A 13,170-nucleotide genomic window follows, 5' to 3' on the forward strand; every position below is an offset into this window, starting at 1 on the left:
ATAACATGTTGATGAGCTGCTGCCCCCCAATGTCCTTTTGGCACAGTACTTGAACAGCGACTAAAGACAGAGAAGCTAAGTGACTGCCCGCCACCATGCAGAGAACAAGCAGTCATGTGACCTCCACAACCAATCACAACACATCTCGCACAAAGACACAACATGAGATAAATTTCTTAACCCTTACAACGAGGCATTTCCTGCAGAAAATACCTATGGTCTCCCATGAGAGAGAATCTATGATGGTTTTCTAATCATAAGTATTCAATACAGAACACCTCTACACTTTGGTAATCGGTTTTCATTTTATTGGCAATGAAATAAAAATTGTTTCCTGATATGACTCCCAAGTGTCCCGACCCATCATGAATTCTCCAATCACTCCATCGGTAGCCATCATTCTATATCCCCATTATTTTAACCCTTATCTTGCAAGAGCTCCTACGAACAATTCTCGTTATCACTATTATGTCTGCACATAATCCTTAACCAACTGATTGCAATTAAAATTGCCCCAAACATCACAGTTTTTTTACTGCACAACCAACCATACCCTCTCACACCTCCGGCCGTCTGCCCATTTGGCTATCAACATAGATATTTACACCACAATGTTGTACATTACATTGATATTATTTGTGTACAATTTATGCTTAGAGCTTAAACTTTATTCCCTTAAATTCAAGAATAGATTGTATATTGTAATTTTCTTATAACAAAATAAGGTTTAAATAAAGTAATAAATGTGATGATAGTAAAAACTGAATTATATAATTTTTCCAGGTTTATTTATAAATTGTCTCTGATGCTATAGTGGTTAGTAGGATACTATAACTTTTTTGATTTTTTTTGCAGGATCCCAAAACCAAGAAAACCACCTCATCAGATGTTAAGTCGTCCCGTGTTGAGAAGAGAACTAAACCATGTCGTGTAACATTTGCTCTTGAAATAGTGAAAGTAAAACCCCCAACGCCGTGTAATTCGTCATCCGATGACCCTGATGAAGTGACGGAACCTATTCTATATGATGGTGAATTTGACCAGGTTAGTAAAATTTATTCTTTTATGTGAGAATGTGAAATAATACATTTGTTGTTGATTTCACAATATGTCATTTGACTTTGATGTTAATTCAATACACTACAACACTGCTGTAAGATACAGGTACAGTACATTGCCCAGTTATATAACATTTGAAGCTTTCATTAAAATCATGGAGTTACAATCACCCTAGATTGTGTGAGGTATCTATTTATTTTTTTAAATGTTAATTTTTTTTAAAAAGATTTATTGGCAAATAATTGAATTATACTATCTGTATTGCTCAAGATAATGGTAACAAAAATATAAATTTTACTGTTATTTTTTCTTTAATGAAAAAATTTATCATGTTACATATATATATTTAAATCCTTACCTCATATAATTTTACTGTGGTATTAAATTAAGTACTGAAAAAATAAAATCCTTATAAGAATTAGAAAATCGTTTAACATCTTGCATTCCACTGTCTAAAACAGTAACATTATGATTAAGACCACAAAAATAGTGCCTCCCCTGAATATAATTTTATATTTGCTCTTGAAACTATTTGAAGTTACAAACATTCATAATTTAAGTACCTGCATCTACATAATGGAAAATTAATAAGACCACAGGTATCGCTGAAACGTTTACTAGAGCACTTTATTCCTCCATTATCAATTAATTGTTACACAAATCCAACAAAATTACTTTAGCCAAGCTTTAATATACAGATGGAGGCCAAAATGTAAATTTGGAAAAAATTAACAGAGAAAATCCACTATAATTTATATGGTTTTGTTCTTCTATTGCAGTGGGAGGCGGAATAGTGGTAGGCACCATGATATGGTTTTACTCTGTTGACTTGTACTAGAATAGATCTGAAGGGCAGCTGAAGTATAAGGTGATGGAAGAACACACTTCCAACATGGGTAAGGTCCATTCCAGACTTGCTGGAATTTCTTCACTTGGTTGTCTTCAGACCGGGATGACAGTAATACTAGATTCCTATTCAATACTTTCTTACGACGGCTTTCATGTTGTAGGGAGGCTTGCTGCAGAAGCGGTGCATGGTTGCTAATTTCACTGTTTTTCACACATCGCTGAGTTTTTTCGGTAATTCGAAGACGTGGCTGTTACTATCTAAAGAGGGTACATTCAATTGTTAGTACAGGATAGATATTTTAATGCCAATTGACTATATCATACGGCAGGGGTAGGCAACCTGGAAATGTAGGTGATCTACTGTTAAGTTGCCACATGTTGAAATGATCTACTGTTCTGTTTTATCGATTATACATAAACAAGTTTACTTTCACACATTTACAAAATAGTCTCTGTATTTGGTTTTTTCCTGGTAGTTTTAAAATAGGTACCCTACTTTTTATGGTTTCAGTACATAAAGAAATAATTATAGAAATAACTGAATTAAAGGAGGTCTGTTAGTTATAGACGAAATACTAAAAATTACAATAACATTGAAAAATATCTCCACTTAGTGGGAAACTTGGCAGGAACTTTCCTTAACAATAGCTTTGATGTTTGGTGAATAGCTGGTTACTCTGAGACGAATGCATGATTCCAAATGTTCATCAGTTATCCTACTCCTGTACTTATTTTTGATGAAGTTCATATTGGAAAATGAAGACTCGCATAGGTACGTTGTAGCAAACAAGGCTCTCACTCGAAGTGCAACATCAGTGAGCACTGGATACTTCTCTTGAGGAATGACTTGCCAACAGGTCTTTGGTTCTGCAAAACTTTTCACACGCAAGTCATTTTTCAATGTAATAATTTTGAGTTCTGTAGCTGTTCTATCAATGTTGAACGTCGTCTCCATTGAGGAAGTACAATCCTCAAGATTCAGGTTTGCCCATGGAAAAGAGATAAACTGGGATATCAGAGAAAGCTTCTTGAATTCTGAAAATCTAGAGTCAAAATCATTTTTCAAATGAGACAAAAGTTTTACATGTTCTTCTCTTTTATATGGGATCTCCAATGCTTCTACTTGAGCTTTCAGGGTAGGAAAGTGCCTTAAATCACCTCCTCTTAGGCTTTTCTCCCAAAATTTAAGTTTTTCAATGAAAGAATCTACTTCAGATATCATTTCAACCATTTCCCTATCTTTCCCTTAAAGTTTAATGTTCAAATCATTGAGTTTTTCTGTGAGATCAACTAAGAAAGCTAAATTATGAAGCCACCTTCCATCCTCAAGAAGATTTGCCATGTAGTGTTAATGTTATTTCAAAAATGCTGTAATGGCAGGTAACAGTTGAATGAATCATTGAAGAACTTTGCCCTTTCTCAGCCAACGCACCTCACAATGCAGAAGTAGCTCTCCATACTGAAGTTTTAATTCATCCAGCAAATCTTTGAAGAGTCGTCTTTGGAGAGGATGGGCCCGTATTTTCTTAACAATCTGCACAACTACTTTCATGGTTTCATTCATGTTCAAGAGATTGCTGATGCATGATGCAATGATATGACAAAAAGTTTGGAAAGCTTTTATCTCTTCGACCCCGAGCCAACAAGCCATTAATTGAACCAATAAGGGAAGGTGCTCCATCAGTGGTAATGCTCACAATTTTGTGAATTGGAATTTATTCAGATATAAGAAACTGCTTCACTGCAAAAAAAATATATCTTCACCTCTAGTATGGCCTTTCAAATGAAACGGTTTCAACAATTCTTCTTTGACTGAAAAGTCGTAGAATACAAGTCGGGCAAATATTGGCAAATGAGCAATGCCAGTTGCATCATTTGACTCATCCAGCTGGAGAGAGAAGTAGCAGCATGCATCCAAATCTTTATTTATTTGAGATATGACATCACTTGCAATATTTTCAACTCTTCTTGTGACAGTTCTAGCTGAAAGTTGCAGGGACTGAATAGCTGCCATTATTTCCGATTTGTTTTTGAAATTTATATTCTTGATACTTAAATTTCATTTAAGACTTGCAGTGGTTTGTAGTGGGTGGAAAAATTCGTGAATTTTCAATAACGCTCGTGATCTACTAAATATTTTCTCGTGATCTACCAATAGATTGCGATCGACACGTTGCCGACCCCTGTCATACGGTCTTAATTGTGAACTAGTATGTACTGGCTGTTATAGGCAGAACAAACATAAATTAAATAGATATTCCAGTTATCATGACAATTCCTGAAATGATGTCACACTCCGACATCTTATTATCATTTTCATGACCCACCAGTTTTCACCTTGTACTGAGTCAGAAAGCACCAACCCACAATCTGTAAAAAACACCGCACTCTTTACATGGTCTATGTCAATTTTATTTGGAAAGAAATATAAATGAATTGCTTTCCGATATGACTCCTAAGTGTGCCGACCCACCATGATTTCTCCAATCACTCCGACGGTAGTCATCATGCTATATCACGATAACCTTTATTTTCGCAGACACTCCTACGAACCAGCCCTTTCGCCACTGTTATGTCTGCACTGTTCCTTAACCATCTGATGGGTTGCAATTCTCAAGGCTCCAAACATTGCTGTTTGTTTATTGCAAAACCAACCGTAACCTCTCACACCTCTGACCACCTGCCTATTTGGCTACCTACCTAGATATTTTACTTTACAATGTCATACAATGCAGTTAAGTTATTTCATAACAATATGTGTTGAGAGCTTAAACTTTATTCCCTTAAATTCACAAATAGTTTGTATTCTTTAATAATTATATGAAGTTTAAATAATGTAATAGATGTGATGATGTTTTCCACAAAAGTATAGTATTGTTATTACAGTTTTATTTTTTAAATTCTATCAGATGATACAATGGTGAGTGGGATACTTGAATTTTTTTTTTTTGGTTTTGTTTTTAGAATAATATAGTTGAGGACATAATTTCGCCAAGTTATGAACCACTCTTGGATGATACAGTGGAAGGAAGAGCCCCAACACCAAAGGATTTACCGTCTAAGGATTCAGCGTCTGACAATTTATCGTCTGAGGACAAAGATGAAGAGACGGAACCTACTCCACAAGATGGTGATCATGGCGAGGTTCGTGATATTTTTAATATTATAACTTCAGACGATTGTGGTACAAATTTAGCATAGTATCCATTAAATTTCGAAATTTTCTCACTCTACTAACATTTTTGTGAGCACTAAAGATTGTGATAAAATTTTTCTTATGCATCATTTCCCCATTTGTACAATAAAACTAAGAACATTTGCTTGGTTGAAGCCCCCAAAGACCTTATCCTGATTTACAGAGATGGACCGTTTCATTAAAAGATGTGACATGATTTAGATGTTCAGCCTCATCCTCGCTATAAATCATCATTTATATAATTAACCTAGAATTTGACAAGGTATTTTCTTAACACTTTTTCCAGAGCACAGCACAAGGCTTGTGCCCCAAACGAAACACTGAATGGAACCTGATTTCATTCTATCATTTCCTGTGGCGGTACAAAGGCCATGGTTTTTGTTGGGATGTAATTGACACGGGTGGTACCTGAAATTTTGATCAATTACTGTGAACTACTTAGCTCCAGCAATGTTGAAAAATATTTCCTCTCCTGCTAATTGGAAAAGTTTCTTCCAATATACAGCGAATATAAAAATTATTCTTACACTGAGCTTTTTTTTTTTTTTACAAAAAATAGTGTATCTCTATGTAAGAATTTGATAAACAAATAAATATTATCAATTCTTCTTCTTCTATTGATAGGATTTAACAAAATAGTAATGAATAAGAATTTTTTAGTTTTTGGAACAAAGAAATAATGAAATATATTGATTTTGGGAAGTACAAAAATTATTCTTACATTATGAGACCAAGGACAACATTCGATGTTAGGTCGGGAACACTGTTTGTACATTTGTTTACATCTTTCGGTTTGTGCTTCCGTCCATGTCTATTGACAAAAATTCCATATATTTCATTCAGTTGTTAATTTTACTTGTTGAATATGGGTTGTAAAGGAAAAGAAACTACAGAGGAAGAAAGAAAAATTATTGTTAATATCCATAATCAATTGAAAAGTCTCGCGCAAATTTCGACGATCTACAGTCGAGCCCGCTAAACAATTCAATCCATAATCGATCGATTTGGCACATGGAAAACTGTAAAAAATTAGCACAGAAGTGGTCAACCACACGCTCATTCAGGTACAGATGAAAGATTCATCGTGCGTCTAATAAAAAAACACCCTAAAATATCTGCTCTGACGATTGCTGCAACCATGCAAGATCAAAATACAAATGTTTCTATCAGTACAGTTCAAAATATCTTGCGGAAAAATGGTTATCATGGTCAAGTCATGAAGAAAAGGTTTTTTGTCAACAAAACTAATTGCGAAAAGTGACTTGAATACGCCAAAAAAATACAGAAATAAAGATAGGGATTTCTGGAACAAAGTAATCTTCTCAGATGAAAGTAAATTTAATATTTTGGTTTGGATGGGAGGCGTACAGTATGGCGGAAAAAAAAACTCCGAACTGCATCCAAGTCATTTGATACAGACTGTCAAACACTGTGGTGGTTAGTTAATGGTGTGGGGGTGTATGAGTGCTGCATGAGTCGGAAAGTTACATGTTATTGAAGGAACAATGAACCATAAGATGTATATTGACATTTTAAAAAATAATTTAGCTGTTAGTGCTGAAAAACTTGGACTTGAAAATAGTATTACATTTCAACCACATGGCTTATAATACCAAAAATTGGCTATTATATAATGTACCCGGCCAATTGCACACTCCTCCCCAATCACCAAACCTAAATCCTATTGAGCATTTGTGGAGTGTTTTATAAAATTTAATCAGGTAAAGACAAGCTTCAAATCCAATGGAGTTCATCAAGGTTTTACAAAAAGAATGGGAAGAAATTTCTCCTACCACCACCAAAAATATTGTCGATTCGATGCCACGAAGACTGCAGGCAGTAATCGATGCGAAAGGATACCCAACAAAATATTAATTTCAATTTTATTAAGAAAAAATGTCTGTGTACAAATAATACTTTATGTACTACCCAAAATCGCTTTATTTCGTAATTTTTTGTTTTGAAAAACAAAATATTCTTATTCATTGGTTTTTTCGTTCAATGTTATCAAGAAAAGAAGGATTGACAACCTTTATTTTTGTATCATGTATTGTTCGATAGAATTACACTATATTTTGTAAAAAAAAGCTCAGTGTATTTTTTTTACACTCACTGTATGCTAGCCAAACTCCCTATAATTAATCAGAAGCTTGTATTTCATTTGTGCACAGGGAAGTTTGGGCTCTTGTATATGGTCTTAGAAGGAGAAACTTTTACTTCCTTATAAGTTTGTCCATAATTCCTTTTGCTTTGTGAGACCACTTCGTAGGGGATCTGCAGTACATGTATGATATCCTTGAACGGTACTAGATAAGGCTCCTCCTCACATATCCTGTTTGATTTGTTATGACATCGAAGAATTCCTCACATAAACCTTTAATGGATTATTGTATATTTCATGCAGAATATTAATTAATTTAAGATTTATATTCAAATCATTGAAAAAACTATCCATATTGCTCAATCAAAAGGTATTAAAAATATAAATTTTACTGTAATTTTTCTCCTTAAATTGTAAAAAATTGACTACCCTCTTTGATCGCATATCCGTCACGCGCATAATCGTCGCACCTATAGTTTAGGTCGTTAAAATTTGGATAAAAAAAGTCTCATGTAAACGTCGCATGATGTTTTTGGTCCCGCTATTAGATGCAGAGCGCTTTGTGTAGGTATTTTTTCCGTATAAAACGATGTATTTTAAAGTTTAAATCTAATATTTATTCAGAAATTACCGCTTGCTTATTTAATTAATGCAATTACATAATTGTTTGATGTGTAAATTTTCTTTTAAAGACTTTTTAAACATTATAACCTTAATCTTTACGTCTGCGTCGCCGCGGTGTACCGCTTATAAAAATATAGCCAGCGCTAGTTGGCATCATTCATGTTTGGTTATGTTGCTTGCCGTATAGAACGCGCACACGTAGTGGAATATCGATATCTCGCCGATTGCATGCAACGCACGCTCTCTGTCGAGTGCCGAGTTAACTAAATTTGATGGCCCGCACTCTTTCGTGGTAAGTGTGTACTACGACGATAGTTATGCATTCCGACTCACGTCGCATTACAGTTTTGATTTTTCTATTTAAAATTGAAGAAAGGTTTCTGTTCCATGACTTATTAATTTAAATTGTTTGGTGTGCTCTTGTATACTTCATTTTAATAAACGTACTATCCATGAATGGTTTTGATTTTTATGAATAACTTTACCTAACAAAAATATTTTTTTTTTCTCATAAACGTTGCACCCCTACTTTTCAAACTTGATTTTAGTATAAAATGTTTGACGATTATGCGATAAAACACGCTAAAAAATGCTAACCTCTTATACTTGTACTGTGGTATTAAAGTAAGTATTGAAAAAAGAAAACCTAATAAGATTTTCAAAATGGTTTAACATCTTACATTCCACTGTCATTATGATTAAGACCACAAAAATAGTGCCTCCCCTGAATATAACTTTGTATTTTTCCTTGCAACTATATGAAGTTACAAACATTCATAAGTTAAGTAGCTGCATTTACATAATGGAAAATTAAATAAGACCACAGGTATCGCTGAAACGTTTACCAGAGCACTTTATTCCTCCATTATCATATAATTGTTACACAGAACCAACATAGTTACTTTAGACAAGCTTTAATATACAGATGGAGGCCAGAATGTAATTTGGAAAAAATTAACACAAAAATCCACTATAATTTATATGGTTTTGTTCTTCTATTGCAGTGGGAGGCGGAATAGTGGTAGGTACCATGATATGGTTTTACTCTGTTGACTTGTACTAGAATAGATCTGAAGGGCAGCTGAAGTATAAGGTGATGGAAGAACATACTTCCAACACAGGTAATGTCCATTCCAGGCTTGCTGGAATTTCTTGACCTGGTTTTCATGAGCCGGAGATTAGACGGAAATACTAGATTCCTATTCAATACTTCCTTTACAATGGCTTTATTGTTGTAGGGAGGCTTCCTGCAGATGCGATGCATGATTGCATAATTTCACTGTTTTCCACTCATCGCTGAGTTTTTTCAGTACGGTACCTCGAAGATATGGCTGTTACTATCTAAAAAGGGTACATTCAAGTGTTTTTACAGGGTATATATTGTTAAGGCCGTCATCTTACTCTTATCGGTGTCGACCGTAAAGATGGAAATGAAGGGAATATGTACATGAAAAGTTGATAATGAAATGAATCGTGAAGGTTGATGGGGAAAAGGAATGGAAGTGAATCTACCGGGATCGTATGTGTTCCTGATATCGTGACGGCCCTGTCATGAGTATCAGGTTCTGAGGGCGGTTCCACCACTCGTGTTTTTCCATAAAGAGTCCTTAAGATAGGGTGACGAGTCCCTATTTGCAAAACATTTCAAATAAAGAGGTTAAGGGTGAACGTTTCCACAATAACATGTTTATTTCTGCAGTTTCAACTAACAGTTTATTCAACACATATTTAATTCTCTACTTTCTGGGTCTTTACAAGTACCATTTATTACTAACACATAATTACTGAACCATAGTCGTTCCTATTAGGGATACTGTCGTTAATAAATAAACCGTGCTGTCGGCCATTTCCTAGAGCTTGTTCTTAACCTCATTTGTCTCGTGATTCGTATGATTCCTTGTTACCAACTGTTGCAGACTAAATTATCCCAAGTTACGTGACGGTTTACTTTAAATTATTCCAAATGTTGACCGAGTGATTGTTAAATTGAGTATTTTTAGTTTTTGAAATGAGAGAGAGATACCAACTATTACAAGCTACATGGGCCTAAGGCCGTTGTGCTGCTGGCTAGTGTTGAACCATCGTCGCATCGTGGCTGGTCACTCACCAATCGTCGTCCTGGCGGCGGAGTAGCGAGGCTTCCCACTGACTCTGTGACTCTGCCTTCTCGAATAAAATCTCCTGGTATAAGAAGCCTGTCCTGACCCTGTTTGCGTCTGTTGTTAATAACATAAACAGTTCCTCTTCGGCGCCGCTTCTGACGTCATTACACACTCCCCCTCCTTCCCTGTTCTGTATTTATGACCGAGTTTTGCTGCGCTGTGACCAAGGTCGCTCCAGCTGAGCGCGAGTGGCAACCCCCCTGTTTGTTTCCGTGGCCGTGTTATGCTATTGTTTGCAAAACATTGTGTCCGCAACTCTCGCTTCACCTGTCCTTCAATGTTTCCTGCTGTGGTTGTCATTTCCTCATCGTGTCCCGCTGGTCCTGATCATCTGGCTAGTTATTCTTTATCAAAAAAACAAAAAAGCTTTTACTGATATCCTACAGTATTTTAGGCCGTTAAAATATTTTAATACCGATTGACAATTTCATATGGACTTAGCTGTGATATAGCATGTAATTGGTTGTTATAGGCAGCACAAACATATGTCAAATGGTCATCCTAGTTATCGTGACAATTGCTGACATGATGACAATTTACCTTAGTAATAGTTTTATGAACACTTTCAGTTCTACCGCATGCCTGGGGATTTCCTGGGGTAGTTCTTCACTTGTGCACATGTAACAATAGGCATAGCTGTGTCAGAAGCTCAGAGAGAAACTTCGTTATCTTGGTGTAAATTTATTGCATCTGTGACTTGAAGTTTAAGAATTCAGTCTAGGAAAAATATTTGCCTTAAATTCAGCTGTTTTAGATGGTATTGTTTTATTACCAAATATCTAGAAAAATTGATTGATAATTATTAAAAAATAATCATTTCTTTTGTATTTTAGCATAGGCTAAACAATGTCTAGGTTTAATCTCTGAAAAGTTTTTTATTTTTCAGGCAGTTCAAATAATTTTGCACAAATTATTCCCTTGTTAGAATGACGATTATATGACACAATAAAATGAGTATAATTGTCTACAACTTCTTTTCTATTTTTCCACTATTATCTCTCTGCTACTTTCTACTTTGTGGCTTTTTTACTGTGATGACCTACATACACAGAGTTGTGGCATTTCTTTTAAGATTTTTTCTTGCTGTTACTCAGGTTTAATTAACCTCAAATACTGAGTTTCTCTTAACAATTAATATTTATTCTTACATATTTTTAACTGCTGTCTGAACAGTTGAAAATCTGTATAATTTTTTGTTTGTTTTGTAATTTCCTTCACACTAGTTTTCGGTGAATATTTTAAATTCCTTCTCACCTAAATAACATGGAAAGTATTTCATGCTCCATACAACAGCTGAAAGCTTCTTTCAGTCATGGAGTAGTTGGTTTCTGCCTGATTATGTTGTCTAGATACATATGCAATTGGTTGTTCTCCATGTATTATTTTTAACAAGTAGTTAGTTTCTGCCTGATTAAGTTGTCTAGATACATATGCAATTGGTTGTTCTCCATGTATTATTTTTAACAATACATTAGCAGTAGCAATTGGTTGGCATTTGTGTCTGGAATAAACTGCTAACTGAAGTTTGGATAAGCATGAAGCGTCTATGTGGTCAGGACTTTTTTCAAGGCAAGAAATGACTGTTAAAATTCATAAGTCCAAACTAATTTTGTGCCTTTCTTGAGCAATGTAGCGAATGGTCTGGAAGAAACATTGAAACTACATAGCAACAAAACGATGGCAATAAATACAGGATTCTATAAAGCTTTGTAGATTGTTTACATAAATGGGACTTCGATACTGTTGGTCTGCTTTGATTATTTTAGGGTCTGTACTCACATGTTATGAACTTGTCATATTCCCTAGGTACAAGGGCGGATCCAGAATGAGGCTCAGGCAGGGGCCAAATTATTTTTTTTAATACATTTTAGTATATTTAGAATTGAAATATCGAACAGTAAGTTTAGTATGATTTTAATTAGCTTGCTGCTCTATTTAACAGTTGGTTGGAAGCTGAAGAAAAATTTTGTAGCACTTATTTAGTTACTTTTTAAAGTTATTTTACACCATATAACAATTTGATACATACACCATTTTGTTTTACAAACAAATAAGTATTTTTAACAGAATTTGCATTTTCATGATAAATAGTCTTATGTAAAATGTATAATTTAAATAAATTAACTTTAACTTTAAAAACCTATCTTAAAAGAATTATTTTCATTTATAGCTAGCTATACCCATACATCTTACCTGTAATATACTATATCAAAAAGGGAATTTTTCGGTTTCCTGTTTTTGCAAATCTGTCAATAACACTGTCTACATTCACTGAAATTTCTCGATGCACATGTAGAAGAGCGAGTCCAGTGAATTGATCTTCTGACATTCGTGACCGCAGCCAAGTTTTCAGTCTTGGAAGGGCCAAAAAACTCCTCTCAGAACTGCCGTTGCTGATTGGGAGAGTAGTAAGGATGTGAAGCAACTTAAGAATCAAGGGATACACATCCTTGTCGCAGACACTCAAAGCTTTCACCACAGTCTTTGGAACCTCAGTTCATTCAGGAACCTCACTAAATTTCTTCTTCCACAGTAAAAATTTCCCCTTAAGAAGGATATGTGCAGCTTCCTTATCAACCTCCATAAAAGGTAGAAAAAGATTAAATATGTCATTAATATTTCTGTCGTGGAATTCGGTCATCACTTGACTGTTAATTGCACTTGGTGTCAGAAAGGATAAATGAAAAACATCAAGGGTAGAAGGTGGAAATCTCCCTTGTAGATCATTTAGAGTGTAGTCCAATAAAGGCACATATATAGCAAGCCTGAAATAAGTTTCTTTACTTGTATACTGTGTCTGGTGATTTGGATTATTTTTCTGGCGACCACAAAAAGGGGAAGAACAATTTTTGTGTCGAAATAATTTACAAGATTCTCAATTATAGACCACACTTGATGGAAATGATGTTCTGCTTCTTCTCTACGAGATGTCAAAATACTGATTGTGTTTGAAATTGCTTCTGAAGCACCAACCATAATGAATGACGGCTTTTGCAGCAGCCTGCTGAGTGGAAGTGTAATGGATAGTATGTCGCTCAGAGAAAACATAGATATTATGAACTGGCAGTCACAAAGTGCTGTTAAGATTTCATATGCTTTTCCAGCAGTAGCAGGGTCACACCAATCACAAATGGCATCCAATGCAGATATTATTTTAGGCAGATCAACAGAGAACCGAA

The 13,170-nt window shown here is 35.0% G+C and overlaps 1 protein-coding gene across 9 annotated transcripts in view; it reads left to right on the plus strand.

Annotated features, from left to right (window-relative positions):
• The window catches only part of LOC134529175 (uncharacterized), a 646,085-nt gene that overhangs the window by 206,644 nt on the left and 426,271 nt on the right, over window positions 1-13,170 (plus strand). For all 9 annotated transcript variants that reach the window (XM_063363010.1, XM_063363001.1, XM_063363007.1 and 6 more), the window contains 2 exons: window positions 856-1,044; window positions 4,873-5,052. In XM_063363010.1, coding sequence (XP_063219080.1) covers window positions 856-1,044; window positions 4,873-5,052 — 369 coding nt within the window. The remainder of the gene's footprint in view (window positions 1-855; window positions 1,045-4,872; window positions 5,053-13,170) is intronic.

This window comes from Bacillus rossius, chromosome 2, assembly GCF_032445375.1.
Source record: "Bacillus rossius redtenbacheri isolate Brsri chromosome 2, Brsri_v3, whole genome shotgun sequence".
NCBI lineage: Eukaryota > Metazoa > Arthropoda > Insecta > Phasmatodea > Bacillidae > Bacillus > Bacillus rossius.